Below are 18,717 nucleotides of genomic sequence, written 5' to 3'. Positions count from 1 at the left end.
CTTAAGTGGGAACTTTTTCAAACTGCATATTTTTCATTTTTTTGAAAATTACAAGTTATCAACTGTTAATTATCCAAAATTTTACAGTTAGTTTTTCAAATTTAAATGGTCAATTGATCAAAATATCCCTCTATTTCTCAAATTATAAAAAATGTCACCTCACTCACTTAAGTGACCAAATCCCTATGTAGGTGAAGGGAATCTCATATTCTTTCTATATCTCAGCAAAAACCCTACAGCCGGCAACCACCGCCCCTCCCCTGCTGTTCTTGTTCCTGTCCTCACTGGTGCCGCACTTCCATCCATTGCAAGACAACAAGTAAAACCGGTCAAACTGATGGAAAGGAGAAAGAAAGACAAAGAAGCATGGAGATGCATTTATTTCAACCTTACCATTTCTTGACCCATTCATTGAATCGATTCAGAAGCTCAAAGATTCAACTTTACTGGTTTCTTTCACAAAGATCTACAAAATTAAAACTAGGAATCAATGTGTACATGGATAAAGAAGACCTGCAGGCATGGAACAAATCGAATATGAATTACGCGACATAATTCAACAATTCAAAATTTTGATTATTGGTTTTTCTTAACACCATGCAGATAGTGTACATTGCATCCAATAATTGGTTGAGATTGTTCAATGCCATGGATCTAATGGTCAAATAATTATGCCCGTCTACTTTGATGTTAGTCGAGGCAAAGTTCAACATCAAAAGGGTAGCTTTCAAATTTCATTTGAGAGACACATGGAGATATTTGATCAAAATGACCGTAAAACGTTTGTTGGTTTGTGGCATTTGAATTGAACCTGAAAATTGATACTCGAAGAAGACAGATGTAATAATGAATCTCTAGTACCTTTGAGTTGAAAAATACTTTTGAGGAGCAAACCAAGCATGATCGCTTCTTCAACCCTAACCCTAACCCTAATGCCATTTCTATTGCAACATCTCTTAAATTAAAAGAAGGGGAAAAAAGAAAAGAGAGAGAGAGAGAGAGAGAGAGAGAGAGAGAGAGAGAGAGAGAGAGAGAGAGAGAGAGAAATTATAGGATTTGCAAAGCATGATTTTACCATATGATTTTGGACCCTGCATGTTCATTGCAACATCTAATTCTTCCCTAGTCTCTTATGGATTATGATGGGGTTTTTGTTTATTTAATTTTTTTCAAAATATCTGAAAGCCCTTATGGTTGGCTATGCATTTTTAGTGCTATTTTTAGTTTATTTGGATAAGTAGCTGCAATTCCTTAACCTTTTTGTGGAGGGGGGAGAAGATGATTGGAGTAAGTAGCCGGTGTCGGACTTAAGGAAGGAGACAATCAAGAATTAGGGTTGTGAGAGATACTTGTCACCAATCCTTGATAAACTGAAGTAAACTTAAGCATCTTAAAACACGAGCTGATCTAACTTGTCACATTTTTTTTGCTTGTCAAATGAAAATCTTTAATACTTTGGACAGGAAGAGGTTTATATATGAGAGCATTTTAGTAATTTGATAAGGATAGGGGTATTTTAGTTATTTAACCCCTAAATTTAAAAAACTAATGTGGATAACTTGAAATTTCAAAAAAATGAAAAATAAACCGTTTGAAATTTGTTCACTTAACTAAACACTCACTAAATTTAAGCAGAACTTACATGGACCTCATGAAAAAAACTGTAAGGATAATAAACTTGATCTATTACCCTTAAAACAAAAGTTTGATCAAGTAATATAATAAATAAAATCGTAACTATAATTATTACCTTACCAAAAGAAAAAAAATTATAATTATTACGAAGAAAAAAAAACCGATCTGTAACACGAGTAAAGACAAAATCTAAAGGTCAATGCAAATATTATTCGGAGAACTAAATTTTCAATTTCATTTGCCAAAACTTGCCGACTTTAATGAGGTCAAACCTAGTCTAGGAGACCATGTCCCGTCTTATATATATATATAATTTAAATAGAAAAATAAGAATGATTTGTTGATTCTATCAATGGGTGCAAATTCAAGACCTCCCCATGGGAATCTTGACTTTTTAACCGCTCTGCTAATCCACCATTGACATCTTTATGTCTATTAATATAATTATCAATGGTTGCTGTATTTAGAGGATTGGGTTCTCAAATATCTTTTTTATCAAAAAAAAAATAGGAAAAAAATAAAAGAAAGCCATGTATGCACCACTGGTGGAAGCAGGAGATCCAATGTGTTATTTTCTTCACCTCATGTTGCCCCTAGTAGAAATTGGAAATGACCGTTTTAGTCTCGTTTAGTTGGATCACATGGAGGGCAAAGTGAGAAAACCATATAGGATGGAGCCGTAAGGCTTGACAAATATTTAACAAGCACATATTGTCCAGCCTGAAATAAGTGGCGATGCTTCCAACACTAGGCTCTTTTAGAACTTTTCTTTTTAGTCCTTGCAAGATCTTTAAATGTACAAAAGTTGGCATTCTTGGACTGCCTTGCTGTTACATAGGCTTCATAGAATTAGGGGCAGCCTCTATAATTTGATGGTTTCAAACTTAGTCACATAAATCCATAGACTTAGGGGTTGTATGGTAACGATTCTGACACACTTATTCTGTACTATTTACTCATTTTAGCACAGAAGTCAACAGAAGTTTGTATGGTAAACTGATCTGAATTTTGTGTGTTGGTTTAGCAAAAATGTGTTGAACCAAGTGTTTCGCACACAATTTCTATGCCTAACAAGAAACTACAAATTGAAGCTTTTCTGATAAAGAAGCAATTAGTTCTTTTTTTTTTTTTATAAGTTTTAAGTTTATTGGTAGGTATTTAAACGTCTCAGCAAACTAGTTTTAAAAAAATTTAAATTGATTTACCCTAGTTCCCAACTGTTGAATTTTTCCAATGCCAGTATCATCTGAAGCCTACATGGAGGATTATTACCCAAAAAAAAAAAAAACCTACATGGAGGATATCTGCACCAAGTGTGAACAAAAATCCAAATTTACATGACTCCCAAAACAACTGTTCCCGAAAAAAATACAAGTAAAAATATTTACATGAGTCGAGCAACAGTTTTTTTCCCCCTTCCTACTCTCTCTTTCTATTGGTAAATGATATTACCCGCTTGAGATGCATGAAACTGCGCAAGGGCTGGAGTACATGTGCCTTGGGGGTGAACCATGCGGTTCGATACGAACCGGGCGTGGCTCCTTTCGCTTTGCTCATTTTAAATTATTAAACTAAATTAAAGTAAAAACAGAAGAAAAAAAAAAAAAACCTTTATTTTCCTTGCCGCAAGGGATAGAGAATTTGCCGGATGGTTAGAGTCGTTAAGACTCAAAACTAGTTAGACTACAGAGACCTTTCCTCTTCTCAAGTTCGTGATCGTCGACAGATCCCTGTTTCTGTACCTCCTTCGTGTACCATAACCCTGGCTTGCAGAAATGGTGATGTCAATTGAAGGTAACTATTGCTAGTATTCGTATTTCTTTTTTGATTTTTGAAGAGTTTTTATCTTGATGCCTTTCAAGTTTTCATAAGATGTATTCTGCAATTTCCTTTAATTATTAGGCGGCCAACGATCTGCAATTGCTAGTATCCATATATAACACGCTGCATCAGTGACTTAATTGCTCAGTGCTCATAGGTCATGAAGTTAGAATTCCCGAACGCAAGAAATTGTTTCTCTTTGTTTATGTGATTTTGGAGGTTGCGGTGTTAGGATTTGTATGTGCTTTTGGAGCGTCAGAGCTGGGGCGTCTGGAATTGGGTTCCTGTAGTTTTGGTTACACAGTGTGAGGGAGCGTGGAAATATAAAACTTTTCGAAAGAGAGCCTATGGGCCGGGATTCTAGTTGGTATTGGAATCCTGGAAGCGGCGTTCCATTAATTTTTGCTTTTGTGCTGAGAAATCCATGTCTTTATGGTCTCTATTTCGTCTTACTTGGATTTTTTTTTTAAACCCTTTTCGGTTGGTTTTTTTTTGAAGAGGGGGGGGGGGGTTGTGTTGGTGGTGGAGTATATCATCTACCCGTTCAAAATTTGGAAATCTAAATGGCCATAGAAGCAAGCTAAACTTTGTGAAGCTTAAATAGACTCAGTATCTACCTTCTGAACTAAACATCCCCAGGGGCAGGGAAGGTTAAGTAGTGTTGCTTCAAAAGGTCGGAGGACTCCTGATGTATTGTGGTTGTTATTTGTGTTCAAAATCTACTTATCAAGTAAAAACCCAGTCCTTTTGAGTAGGTGGTTGGATTAGTGGTAAGTAACGTTCCTTATGGGTATGGTGTGCTCATTTTCACAGTTTTTAACTACTGGTCTGAAATTCTTAAGGAAATAGTGCTTTTTATTCTAAAATTAAGTTCTAACGTAGATTTCAAACTGAGGTCGGCCGGTTATGATTTATTGATGTGTTTTATATGGGAGATTTATGAAGAGAAGCTTCTCATTTTTATGTGTTATTACAAGAGATTTTGAGCATCCAATTGGTGTAGGAAGATACTGTAGGGCTTTGGCTGGCTAGGGTTTGAGTTATATTCCTTGTGTAATTCTCTTCTGGTTCATTAGAAATGGATATTGGTGACTCATAAAGTAGAAGACATTCTATTGCACAGCCCTTTTCTCCCATCAACCTCACCTCTTCATCTCTTTACCTGTTCTGGTCACAGGTTCTGGGGTTGTTTACCCATGGGTTGGTGGACCAACACTGGGGAATTCTTAACCAGGATATGCTTTTCATAAGTTAGCTTGTTTGCATTGTTTTCCGTTTTGTTTGTTTCTTTCTCAGTTGGGTCAATCTTTCTCAGACCAAGTTTACAGTCGTATGTATTCTTTTGCATGCTCTAGATCTTGATCTGGCATTTGTAATTAGCTTGTTCTAGATATGCATAAAGTATTGTTATAGTAACTTGTTTGTTACCATATGTTTTCATTTTCCATCAAATTGGTTTCTGTCATACAATTAAGTTGCTTAATTGAATCCTGAAGCCCTTAAATTTTGGCATGCAGTTGTAGACCTATCTATTTATAAGTTAGGTATGCCATTTGATGATTCAATTATTGGGAATAATAATTAATATAGAACACCTTTCACCCTATAATTTTTGTTGTTGGCTATTTATGAGTTATCTACCATGGGCATTCTGAGTTATCTACCTTGGGCTGCAGTATTTTGTAACCCTCTCATGATGTTTGAGACTAACTATGTGTTGTTGATGCATGGTGTGTTGGTGGTTGCAAAAATCTCTGGGTTCTATGCAGTGTAAGTTCTAAAACTGGTATTATAGTTTCATTTGTTCATGACAGCTTTTTTAGAGTCATATAAACTTTTTCTTTCTTTTCTCATTTTTGCAGGCTTGCGGGGCTTGCGTTTATGTTTTCGGCTAGCATTTTACTGCAAATCCTGGTATGTTTTAATAATCAGAATGTACAGAGAATTGTAATGAACTGTTTTTTCCCCCCGGCAACATCAATGGTCCTTTATTCACTGTCAAAGTACAAGTGCAGTGTTGTCTGTTTTCATCTGTCTGAATTCTCAGAAAAAGTATGAACACAGCCTGTAGTAGCAAATATTCCCTATGAACATGCAGATTCCCCCATTGCAATGTCAATCTTCAAGGAGGAAATCCAAGTGGAAGCAAAGGACTTCTATCCAAATAACCCTTCAGTTGATAAAGCCTGATTGACATGTGAGAGCCAGTATCAGCAAAAAAAAATCTGGAAATATATTTTTTCTTTTTCTGGATGAGTAATCTGGAAATATCTTGAATGGTCTTCAAAAGACATCCTAGTACTTTCGTTACATTAAACACCTACACACAAAAAAGTAAACCCCAATTTGGAATGAAAAAAAAATCCTATTGATTTGACATATTTCCCCATTTAAATCAATCTTTAAGGAAAACTAATTGGAAGTAATGACTTCCTAGAATCCCCCCCTTCTTCCCCCCTGCCAAAAGAAGAAGAAGAAGAAGAAGAAGAAGAAGAAGATCTTTCTTCTCTAGAGCCCAATCAACATGTGACAGCCAATACTAGAAAAGTTGCAGGAAAAGAAAGAAAAACAAGGTTGTAGATGCCCTTAGTAGAAAAAACCTGTCCACGCAAGCCATTGGTGTACAGATAATTGATGAGTACGCCACCAACAATTCGACAAACGACTTAAGCTTAGTCTACACATAGGGTGGGCGGCACCCTAAGTATTCAATTCATGATGGGTAGTTATACATGGGTGCCAGATTAGATACTTGGTACCTCACTGGCAGCACATCATCTAGGAATTACATGGGGGAGGATTAGAAGGACTCTTTAGCAAGGACAAGACTGTTGCATAGGCCACAGATAAATACTACTGGTCGCATCTAGCTAGATTTATGATTCAAGTAAAGAATAGGTGTAGCTGTGTAGGTTTTGCCAACTGGCCAAAAGAGGTAAGTGTTGCATTCGTACTCGTAAGTGCAGGTCGCCCAAGTAATATAGAAGTAAGAGGGATATCGTTCCCACAAGAATCAAACTGAGTTAAACTATATACTAACTTCAAAAACACCTTTAATTACCTAGTCGATTAAAACTGAGAATTAACTAAAATTAGATACTGATTATACTAACAAAAACACGAATGAAAATACTAGAGTTTTGATTTCACCAAACATGTCATAAATTATCAATCCCTCCCCTTCAGACAATCAATTTACTCTCTACCATTGCTAACAGGATTACTAAATTAGATCACTCCACCTGTTATGCTAGAGGTTCTTTCAAATCCCATCTACGTTTTACATATAAAAGATCAATTCAATGCATTGCATGAAACATAGAATCCCTAAACATTGTCGAACATACCGTCTAACCTGTTACTCATTAGATGTAATTTATCATTCTTCTACTCAGGTCTAGCATGTATTCTCCATTGTTACATGTATGAAAACATACCACGAAATTCTTGAATGTTGGCCAGACATTTAGATATTAAGAACAAAATTGAAGAAAGCGAAGAGTAGAGGATTGTGTTGCATGAAAGAGAGAAATCAATAAATTAATTTAAGGATCCATCTACATCTAGCAATAGAAGTTTAGAACATCATGAGAGAAGGATAGGGGAACATCACGCTAGGGTTGGTTTGAAGAAGAAACTCCACCAACAACTCTCTAAAATTCGCCCGAGGCAGCAACTCCTCTCCAAAACATCTCCAGCAGCTCCTTGCTCGGTGAAATTCATCCCTTATGGCTGGAGTTTGCCCCCCTTTTATAGAGTGATTTCCTATATTGCATGGGATATGATTCCTTGACTCAATCTAACACAGTTTGAAACAAACTATGTGTTCTTAATCTGGCTCAACCAAGAAATTGGCTTGTCTAGGTGGCGCATAAATCGAAACCAACTTTGAGAGCTCAAATGCACAATCCCACCGTTGGATTTGAAGATCAAGAAATCATGAAGGACTTGATTGAAACTGGACAGAGCATACTAAAAAACATGATTTTCCCTCTTCCTTCTTTGAATAAGATTCCTTTTCTCTTTTTCCTTCTTTGATCAAACTTCAAACTCCACTTATTGCTCCAAGCAAATCCTAGTTGTCGAAGGAGTCCAAGTACTAAGATGATTCACTACAAGCACAAATAATAAATTTGAATAAGGATTTGTCAGGATAAATATAAGTTAGCAAAATTACTTAGATCCAGAGAGAGTGCATTTAATGCTGATTTGCATGCGATATTAGGGTAAAATGATACAAAACGATTGGGAACACATGAAAATGTATCTAGTTAATTAATCAAAATAGTATGCATAAAATAAACTTGTCAATAAGCAGAATATTGGCAACTTCTCCGTTACTAGTACCACATCAGCCATGGATAGACTTAGGTATGAATTTTGTTCTGGCTTACCATCTACCAGGGAGAAGCTAGATTCTATCCTAGTGGTAGTAGGAACGCTCACAGAATATGACCCATTTTATTCTTGCAAGAGGACTTATGATGCTTACTTATCACATAGCTAAGATCTTCTTTAGGGAGATTAATGTGAATCAAAATTCTCCCCTGGACGAAACATTGGAGTGGTCCCCATGGCCACTGCCATGGCTGGCCGAACCCTCTAGAAGGGGTATTTTGGTCACTTTAGTCCTATATTGGTTGCTGGTTTATTTTTTTGAATTTTATTTTTAATGTGTTCAAGAGTTTCAGTCAGTTAGGAAGTTCAGTTTAAGTTAAGAGTTCTTGAGTCTTGGGTAAGATTCCCAACAGTCTCTATTTACAAGAAGAGTTCCTTAGTGTTTAAGTCTTAGTAAGAATCTATTTGAAGGAGATTCCATTAGATCTTTTTTTATTTCAATGTTTGTGATTAATGTGGTGCGATCCTAATTGATAAAGGTGTCCCACTTAGAGTCACAGTCTTTTAGTAGGCTATAAATATCCTATTTTTTCTTTGTATTTCTCAAGTCTAATTATTGAAGAAAATTGAGTTAAGGATCGTGGTCTTGTTGAGGTAGCCGCGGTTGAGGGATTAAGAGTCTTGTTCAAGGATCAGCATCTCTATCGATAAGTCCAGCATCTTCTTCCAACTTCCAGCGGCCATTGTCAGCCACAACAACCTCAAACAAACAAGTACAGCAGCCCCTCCCCCTGCCCCCACCTCCCGACCCCATCGCATCCCTTCCCCAGCCCCTTCCCTGCCTGTGCAACCCAAAAACCCACCTCCAACTGTCACCCTTGGCAGCAGGCCTGGCAGCCCCTAATCCCCTCACCCAGCCCCCCTCGATTCTTCTTGGTCAATCCCCCACCCTGCTGCCCCTTCTTTCCCTTCCTTTCCTTCATTGCAACCCCCCCCCCCCCCCCAAACCCCCCACTTAGCATTTTGGGTTGTGGCAGATCCGAAACAAGAAGAGAGAAAGAAAAAAATAAAGAAAGAATAGAAAAAGAAAAAAGAAAGTTAAATAAATGAACAAGAAGAAAGTTCAAGATTGCCCAAGACCTTTTCCCCTTTTCGAAATCCAACCCATACTGATTCAAATTAATTATCCTTCTTTTCTACCAGACCGTAGGAACAATTTTATCCAATGTCATCCCATAGTGATTTGTTAAGCTTCCCCTACTAATTTTCCACAAATCCCATAACAATCTTATAGTTAGCTTTTACCAAACCACACCCATCACCATTCTTGAAAAACGCCAAATCAACCCATACCCTTTCCTTGAAGTTTCCTATTAGATCCTTGTTCTTTTGCTTGCAACTTTATCAAAGATTATGTGCAAACCCTTAATTTTAGGGCATTTTTCCTAGAGACCTTAGCCCTAAAATTGGGTTTACATTAGAGATGGTCAGGATTCATGGCTCACTCAGCACTATTGTCTTAGGGATATTAAGTTTATGAGCTACTTCTGGAAGACCCTATGGATGAGGAAACTTACAAAGCTAGCCTTCTCTTTTGCACTTCACCCCCAGATGGGCAAACTGAGGTAGTCTACGGGAGCTTCGGTAATCTACTAAGGTGTCTAGTAAGAGACTATTAAAGAACCTGGCCCTCTATACTGGATATAGTAGAGTTTACATACAACAATCCTGTGAACAGGACCACTGGGCGTACCCCATTTGAGGCTCTCCTTGGCATACAACCCAAGAGGCTCATTGATTTGATGCCCCCTCCAGAACAATCTGGAATCAATATAGAAGCAGATGAGTCTCTTAGATACATCATTGAGGTATGTGCCGATGTTTGTAGAAAGGTGTCCTTTAGTAATGATATCAATGAAGCAAATGTAGACAGGCATAGAATATATGTAGAGTTCAAGCCTGGAGATAGTGATATGGTGAGAGTTAACCTAGAAAGGCACTAGTCAGGTGGGCGTCACAAGCTCCATCCAAAGAAGACATGTTGAAGGCCACTTGAAAAGGCCTTGGATATCTTGCTTTCATTGTCAAATGGAAAGGATATCCAGGGAAGACAGAACTTGGATATGTGCAGAGCATTCCAAAAGAATTGATCCAGACCTTTATGAAAGATGTGTTATTTGCCCATCCATTGGAGATCAATGTTTTTCAGGAGGAGAGAGTTACTGCAGTATCCGAGCCCCCCAACTCCAAGACCAAGTGAAAGGCCCAGAGAACCCCCTAGGGTTGCTGCTCAGCAGCTTATTTTCTATTTATTTTCAGTTCCTTGTTAGGACCAGTGGCAGAATTGTAATCCTGTCTACTGGAGGGGCATATTAGGCATGTGATTTTTTAACATGTGTTTATTTATTATTTTAATCCAGTCATTGTACAGGTCTCACTATAAAAACCTCACAGTAGTAGAATTCAGTTAGAATAAGTCTGGGAATGTAAATCAGATTAGGAATTCCAGCCCGTAATTTGTATAAATGAACCCCTCCATTTGATGGGGAGAGATCAGATTTGAATATTGAATAAGAGAGCTTCTCTGCGAGTAATCCCTCTTGTGATTGTTAGTAAGTTCTGGTTCTGTGAATAGAAAATTAAAGATTCAAAGCTTTGAAGGGTTGCAAAGGTGAAGTTAAGCCTAGACACCTTTGACTGGTTGAAGATTAGAGTTTAACCTTCATTTTTCATCTAGGTATTACATCCTCAAAGGCTCCATTCAGGTGTTGTTGACAGCATACATCAATCTGTTTCTCTTATCACAGTTTTTTTCCATTTTTCTTGGATATTTGTAGTTCCCAAGACAACCAAAAATCAACGTTTGATTTACACTGATCTATCAGTTAGACCTGTCCCACACTTTAGGTACATCATCCCTCATTCCTAGTGACCTTAGATTTGAGTTTGACCCAATTTTGACCATTTGATTTCAAGATATAAATATTTTCTTTAATTTTAGTACTCTCTCAATCCTGTGAAACAAGAACCTTGTGTCTTCTAATTTAGCCATCCAAATGCAGCTGAACTTGGCGGATCATATCTCTCTACCATTGCTTACATTCCCTACAAGTTTCACCCATCCTAATAACTTTTCATTCCTGATTTCGAGAACCTGCCCCATCCCACCATACATCTCACTGTTCTAACTCCAAAACCAACACCTCATCATCCCTGATACTATTCCCTCCCTATTAACCCAACCAGGGAATTTGGTGGGCATTAGTTAAACCCAATTGGGAACCCATTCAGAAATCATCCCATAGATCATGCCTTGAATGAAGATTTGGGCATGGAAACTAGTCTAATCTTTAGAGATTGTGGAAGACTAAGCCTTTTTTGAGTAAGGCTGCATCACAACATCTAGGGGTGTGAGCTGGTGAGGAGCTGAATACAGTGAAATTATTGGTCTACCTAGAAGTGCCTCATCTATCTCTGTCTAGTTTTGTAATATTTTATAAAATATGGGATGTGTCTTGTATGTTTTGTGACATTAGGATTCGTGTGTCATGGAGTCTACAGTTCTATTATTTAGCTATTTTATTTCTTTTGCTTTCCTAGTTTAAGTGCATGGCTTACTTAGAGTTTGTTTTCTGTCATTCTTTCCTACTCATAGTAGGAAACTTCCTTGTAATCAGAAGGCTGTAAATAAAAGGAGGAAACATAGTTACCACTTGCTTGTCTTTTGTGCTGTCAATTTTCCGTACTCTGTGTTTCCTCTTTTTCCTCTGTCGTATGGTTGCTAATTAGCAGGGTATTTTTTTTCATTGTTTGCTACTCCTTGTGTCATGAATTCATGACATCAATTTGTTAGCTGAATACAACAGCAACAACAACAAGAAGCCTTATCCCAACTAAATGGGATCAGTTATGTTGATCCTTACCTTCCAATCAGCTCCATTTGATCAATACTATATACAAGGCCAACGTCTGCATATCCTTTCTCACTTCTCTTAAGATTATTTTAGATCTACCCTTAGCTCTTCTAGTTCCTTTGATATGAATTAAATTATCCTCTATACAGTGGCATTTAGAGGTGTCTACTGAACGCGACTATGACACCTAGAACGACTTTCTCATAGCTAATCCCGAACTATCTCTAATGTGATAATTCCTTATATGAGTTTATTTATATGACATAGTTGTCAAGGCGTTGCCTAGGCGTCGCCTCGTCTTCTGGGCTCCTTCGGAGCGCCTCAAATTGGCGTTGCCTTATTTTTAGGCAATAAGGCGTCCGCTTTTTTTTTTCCTTTTTTAAATCACGAGAAAGATGCCTAATCGAAGGCATATATTGAAATACTTATTAGATTCCGATTGTAAAGTATCTATTGTTTGAACCTATATGCATATGTATAATGACGCTACATGTGATCAAATGTTAAAATAAAAATAAAAACAAACAAAATCAAAAGAGAATAAGTTCTTGACTCAAGTCTCACACTCTCACTCTAATCCCTAATCTCTTTCTCTCTTCCTCTCTTCTTCTCTTCCATTCCTGCGACGACACTCCGGCAAGCAGTGGCCAGCGACAAACAACTTCTTCTCTTCCTTTCTTCTCGCGACTTTTTATTTAGGACCTATTATGTGTGGTTTGTAGTATGTTGGATTACTTAAGGTAGTTTGATATTAGTTTTTTTTTTATTATATAAGATATGATAGATTTAGAGTGAATGAGATGTACACTAAAAATTTCACTTAAAACGCCTCAACCGCCTCAAAAGTGCCTCGGAGGGCGCCTCGTCGACTCATCGCCTCAATTAGCTTAAACCGCCTTGCATCACCTCGTTGCCGTGACAACTATACTATATGATGCTTCGTAACAGCCCAAAATACTGCACCGTACATTGTGTCTGGTCATACAATGGTCCTATAGATTTTTTTTTGTGAGCTCTAAAGGAATATGTTGATCACACAAAATACCTGATGCACCTTTCCACTTCATCCACTATATTTTATTTATGATCGAGCCAAAGAACCCTAATTAATCGCTTTGCGGAATATGCTCCTTTATCATGTTTCATCACCTCATTAGCTGCCCGATCACAACTGAAGTTACACATAGATATTCGGTATTCATTCTATTTAGTTATAACTTTTTTATTTCAAAGTTGCTTTCCATAGCTTGAACTTGGTATTCCCTATTTTTCTCTACGTGCCAAAATAGTATTATCAGCAAAAAGCAAATGCCAAGGAACCTCATCCTGAATGTCTTAGGTTAAATCATCCATTATAGATGCAAATGAATATGGGCTGGAAGCTGATCCTTGATGTAACTCTATTGTAACTTTTCAGCAGAATATCCCCAAAAAATGGTGTAAAAATTCAAAAATTCTTTTGCTGTTTCTTTCTGGGAGAATATTTTTATTCCCTTCTCTTCATGAATTTGTTTATGTTTTCTGGCAGGCTAGATCAATCTTTTAATTCATGAATCTATTTATGTTTTCTGGCAGGCTAGATCAATCTTTTAATTCATGAATCTATTTATGTTTTCTGGCAGGCTTGTGCAATATACAGCAACTGGTGGCCAATGTTAACAGGTAAGAGAGGTGCCAGAAGTCACTCAATTGGCCTCTGATAATTTTAGCTCCCTGTATTTAGGTTGACACGATCTTCATATTCCCTGCAGCTCTTATGTATGTTCTAGTGCCTATGCCATGTTTGTTCTTTGGAGGTGGAAACACTCAATTCTTAACCAGCAGGGATGGTGGGGGCTGGATAAATGCTGCAAAATTCCTTACAGGGGCATCTGCCGTTGGGAGCATCGCCATTCCTGTAATATTGAGGCACGCCAATTTGATAGAGACAGGTGCCATGTTCATTGAGTTCACCTCTTTCTTCATTCTTGTCTGCACTGTCTTGTGTTTTCACCGTGTTAGTCTTGAAGATGATTGGTGATTATCCACTTGATGCAAAAAAGCATGCAACTACCATGCGAGAAAGCTGTGTAAAGGTACGAGAAGTTTCAGAGAAATTATTGTTCAGGAAATTGAATATTTAGGATCTCAAAGTTGCAATGTTACAGGATGTTACACTACATAATCCTCCTGTAGGTATTTATTTGGCAAGATAATTGCAATTATCAGGCGTGGTGCCTATTTCAACTGCAACTGCATTATAGATAGATGTGTCTACAATCTACATTTGTGCTGATAATTTTCCTTTTTGGTTTCATCCGTAACTTCACCAAGTACACTTATGCAATGGTATCCAACAAGTCAGCATCTATCGGACTGCATCAGTATGCCTTGTTTGTATAGGAGTTCCAGCCAAGAGTACAGGGGATGTGCTGGTTGTAATGGGCATTTCTGAGTGCAGGGAATGACATAAATTATGTAATTTGCAGAGCTACGACATCTAGGGAGAGATCTATTTAATTTCCTGCACAGCCCATGTATGGTAAATATTAAGGATACATGTGTAAGTTACCATGGATGTCAAATCTAACATCCATGATGACTAATTTATGTTGAACTTGGTAAATAATTATCAGACGGTATGATTTTCGTAGAAGGTTATACTCAGGCGTATTGGTCAGCTGTTTACTTGATTATTTATAATTCAAATTCATCTGATCTAATAGAGTGTCGATATAGGTCAGTGTAGACCAAGAAAATCGTTCATTTACTTTTTGATGATTTTAGATGTCTTATATGCATAAAAAATATATTAAGATTCTAAAAACACTAGTAAAATCATTCTTACAACAAATTTAGCAAAGAATTTAGCTTTTGCTACTCAATAGATTCTTATTTGAAAATTTTAATCTTTATCTAATCTATCAATTGTTGATGAATTTTCCAACTGCATAGAGATGAAGACAACTTATCTACAATATTTTTTTTGTCAACATTTAGATTTTTGATAAAAGATACGAAGATACCTGGCTTAAAAAACTCTCAGTGACTTTGAACATCAATGTAACCAACCATTTTATAAGGCAAGCGTTTTTTCTGTTCACACCATATTCTTTGCCAACATTTTTTATTATTTATTATTATTTTTTTTATGGTTAGTTTCATATAATATATTTTATTTTATGGACGAATCTCGAAATTTTTTGAGACTTTCTTTTAGCGTGGAAGAAGACAAGTTTAGATAAAAGTTACACTAGTCTCAAGGATGATAGAAATAATCTCACATTGAAAAGTGAAGTAAGGAATGTCGTTCATTACACCCGAAAAGAGTGTGTGACTGTGGGGGAAGAAACTAAATTCAATTAATATATGAATTAGAGTAAAAATAGTTAAAAGTTATTTTACGAGTTTCCATGTGTCTAAGATGCACAGCGTGTCTCCTCAAATAAATTATACATTTTTGAAATTTTTTTAGAAACATTTCAAGATAATCGACAAAAGGTGTAGACACGTTAGAACTTTGCCAAATTGTCAATCAACCCCTTTTTTTTTATTAGAATTGTTAATTGATTTGAAGACATGAAGAATCTACTCCTAATTGTATAATTCTATATCTTATAAAATGAAATGACGAATGACAGAAAAAGGAATATAAGGATGAAGAAAGAAAGATTTAAGATTTTATTTTATAAAGGGTTATATTATAAAATCACAAGAGACCAAGGGCAACTTAAGAATAATGAAATTTTATAATCATGACTTAACATAATAGAGTGTATTATTGTATAAATTTAAGATATATTTTGGGGTAGTCTATACTTTTCACTTATTAGTTATTACCTTGAGGTGTAATTTCTTCTATATTTTTTAAAATAATAATTAAAAATTCAATGTGAAAAGGTGTGAAAGGATGAAAAATCTTTTCTTTTCTTTTCTTTTCTTTTTCAGTTGCAGTCAAAATATATATTGATGTCACTACATTCATCTTCTTAAACAACACATATACATTTGACAATTGCAACATATGATGACATACGACACTCAATTTTCCCTTGGCCAATATATGTTACACAAACTCAACATCTATTGCATATAATTTGAAGTTCATGTGTAATGATTAGAAAAAGAAATCCCTTGAAATCCGTTTTTAGAATTTTCATATATGTTATATAGCATGAGACCTTTGGAAGTGTGAACACCTCTGTTTGACACAACACTTCTACTAATTTAAGTCATATAATGCCCAGTCAAACTAAAAATGCAAGAATAAACTGATGGATTCATGAAGTTACACTCACTTAATCTAGACAACAAAAATTAATGATATCTAACATAAAATTTAACTTAATTGTGATTGAAATTTAAAGAAAAACAAACACAAAAAATCAATTATTTTATGCCCAAAGGATTGCTTAGTCGGTAGCGACAGGCACTTCTTAGTGAAGAGGTCTCAGGTTGACGCTTCCTGCGATGTATATAATAGTCCCACTCCAACATATGAAGCTATCAGTTCCAAGAAATAAAATTTTGAAATGGCCCAAATGGATGGATTCTTTTATTGTAAGATTTTGGGTAAAGCATATCAAATTGATAATCAAGAGATACATGCGTGGACATGCATAAAATGAATGTCAATATATTTGAGTAGCATTTAGTCATCAATTTAATAAATGTCGAATCCAAACCTTTTCTTTTCTCCTCAATGATTTCAATGATAAGGAAGAAGATTGCAAGGAGAGATTCCTACTTTTGGTAGTATTCAAGTTTTTTTTTCTTTTTTCTTTCCATTTTGTGTAGAAGGAATAGATCTAAGCTAGTAACAACTTAGGTTATATTAGCATGCTGCCAAGTAGGGTTGCTGAGATGCACCCCTAAATCTATTGTTACTATTGATGATAATATGTTTTTTTTTTTTCAGCCAAATGATGATGATGATATTATATCAATTTCATGAAAGTGAATTGACTTAGATAAAGATGCATGCTGAATAATTCTAGCAGAGAAAGTTATTCATTTCAAAAGAAATGAAGATTTAGTACTCCATATAAGTTTATACTTGGTATTTTGCGTCAAATCTATGAGAGAATATTCTTACGTTGTCCATATCATAATTTCAGGAATCCATATTGGATTGATTGAATTGCTAGATTTATAGTACCACCATACCAATTAAGGTAAGATGTAGTAAAACCATCTTAAGTAAGATTTATTTATTTATTTATTTTTATGAGAAATTTTAGTTAAAATTTTATTATGATAGAAGTATAAAACATCACTAAAGCTATGAGTTCATATCGAATCAGATTTCAACAATCCCGATTACACTAAATGATTACAAACTTGTCTTTTTATAGAGTCTTGTTTAAGTTATGTTTTTTGTTTTTTCTTTTGGGTTGTTTAGCCTGTATTTGTAAAGAAAAAAAAAAAAAAAAAGTCAACCATAGTCTTGGAATCAAAATTAGTTGGAGTCAAAATTAGTATAACTCTTTTGAAAAAATTATCTCCAGAATCTGGTATCGTTTATTTGAACTTAAAAAACAGAATTCGTGAATTCATTAATAGGACAATTGAAAATGAAAATATTATTGAAAATTCAAATAAATTTGCAACACTAAACAGCCTCAGGACACAAAAAGCCTGTACGTATTTACACTTCAGTTTATGAGACATTCAATCTCAGTTGAAGTTTGTCCACTCCGGCAGGTTCTGGAGATCAAAATTGAAATTTTCCCAAAGGTTGCTTTCATCAATCTGAAGGGCCTGAGATGTGATGGCCATTTCATCATTCCTACTGGTGCTCAGAGCTGCAACTTCAGAAGCAGCAGGAGCTTGCGAAACCTGCATTGGGATCTGGCTTGTGGTAGCTTCGGAGGGCCTTCGATCAAATGCTCGCAAGCTCCTAGATCCTACGTACACACGGCATAGACAATATTCGTTCCTTAACTGCAAAATTCATGAGTTCCAATCTTAAAAACAACGTGACAGTAAGAATGGTTATGAATCAGGTTTGCTCTATGCATGTGTATTGGGTGAAGGCATGCAAAATCAGCTGGTAAGAAGTAAATGCATATTCTACTCTACTCTACTCACAGTTTGATATGGAGTTGCACTCGTTGAAGAAGAAGAAGAAGAAGAAGAAGGAGCAGCTTCAGTTAAGATAGCTCGATATTCGTTCATCTTCCATCCAGTTTTCCTTCCATTAGGAACTTTTCCTCTGTAGAACACCATGGTTTTCTTTACTCCAATGATCCGATTCCCTGAAGAATAGGCGTAACTAGGAGAGCCTGTAGCTTTCCAGTATCCGGAAGTGGTAGTTCGGCTCGTTCTTTCTCCACGAGCATCCCTTTCTTGTCTTGGCACGAAGAAGAACCATTGCTCTCGGTCTCCACGACACAACTCTCCAGAAAACTCTGCTTACAGCAACAAACTTAACATAATTAATGAAGTTAAAGATCGAAAACGAACTGCGCATGCACAGCTTCGATCAGCTCTAGATCTCTCTGCGATATATATATACTCTACCTGGGAGTTGCCATGGATCGAAGGAGTAAATGTCAAGAACGGGTATAACCCGGTGAAGTTCAGGTCTGGTTCCTTGTAGCTTGTTAAGTAGATAGAAGGAAATAAGCTCTTCCTCCGTTGGGTAGAAACGGAAACCTACAGCCATATTATTAACCATTAATTCTCTCCAGCTAGCTAGCTAGATAGCTCTCTTGCTGTTGTTGTTGTTGTTGCAGTTGCTGTGGGTGCAGTGTATGTGTATGTGTATGTGTGTACAACTAACTTTAAATTCAAATGGCTGAAGTTAGCTAGTGTGGGATTTATATATTAAAGAGGATTGTGACTTGACGAGACGACCTAGAAAGAAAGAAAGAAAACCCAGCCAAGCCCGCCAACATAGCAAAATGATCACCAAACTACCAAAGCGCGGATTGGTACGAGTGAACAAATAAACTTTGACCCGGTAAGAGTAAGACACAAGTGTTTACACTTTTACAACTTAAAGCCTTAAAGTTAAAGTAGGCTTAAA

General features: G+C 36.3%; 1 protein-coding gene and 1 pseudogene across 3 annotated transcripts; one reads left to right on the top strand and one right to left on the bottom strand.

The window, feature by feature from the left end:
• The first annotated feature begins 3,246 nt into the window (after positions 1-3,246).
• On the top strand, positions 3,247-14,427 carry LOC149027572 (Vacuolar protein sorting 55 (VPS55) family protein). 3 transcript variants are annotated; one of them, XR_016174689.1, is made up of 5 exons: positions 3,991-5,226; positions 5,319-5,370; positions 13,331-13,370; positions 13,460-13,783; positions 14,022-14,427. XR_016174689.1 is itself a non-coding variant. In XM_089163831.1 (4 exons), the coding sequence occupies exons 2-4, from the start codon at positions 5,338-5,340 to the stop codon at positions 13,726-13,728; spliced, it is 342 nt and encodes a 113-aa protein (XP_089019957.1). In that variant the 5' UTR covers positions 3,247-3,429; positions 5,319-5,337; the 3' UTR covers positions 13,729-14,423. The 3 variants fall into 3 exon arrangements, 2 of the variants coding, with proteins under 2 accessions (XP_089019957.1, XP_089019944.1); XM_089163831.1 differs by lacking the exon at positions 3,991-5,226 and adding an exon at positions 3,247-3,429 and having other exon boundaries at positions 13,460-14,423; XM_089163818.1 differs by having other exon boundaries at positions 3,992-5,226; positions 13,460-14,423.
• A 2,936-nt stretch (positions 14,428-17,363) lies between these two features.
• On the bottom strand, positions 17,364-18,415 carry LOC149027571 (NAC domain-containing protein 90 pseudogene; annotated as a pseudogene).
• Positions 18,416-18,717: the final 302 nt, after the last annotated feature.

The sequence above is a fragment of the Hakea prostrata genome, chromosome 1, assembly GCF_041222555.1.
Source record: "Hakea prostrata isolate BN-2017 chromosome 1, UWA_Hpros_2, whole genome shotgun sequence".
NCBI classification, from domain to species: domain Eukaryota; kingdom Viridiplantae; phylum Streptophyta; class Magnoliopsida; order Proteales; family Proteaceae; genus Hakea; species Hakea prostrata.
This window is presented reverse-complemented; position numbering and strand designations above follow the sequence as displayed.

Bases quoted from the DNA above. Each gene is read 5' to 3' on its own strand.
- LOC149027572 (XM_089163818.1), top strand. From the start codon at position 5,099: ATGGGCATTCTGAGTTATCTACCTTGGGCTGCAGTATTTTGTAACCCT. The intron at 5,227-5,318 runs GTAAGTTCTAAA...TCATTTTTGCAG, and splicing joins ATCTCTGGGTTCTATGCAGT to GCTTGCGGGGCTTGCGTTTA. The intron at 5,371-13,330 runs GTATGTTTTAAT...GTTTTCTGGCAG, and splicing joins GCATTTTACTGCAAATCCTG to GCTTGTGCAATATACAGCAA.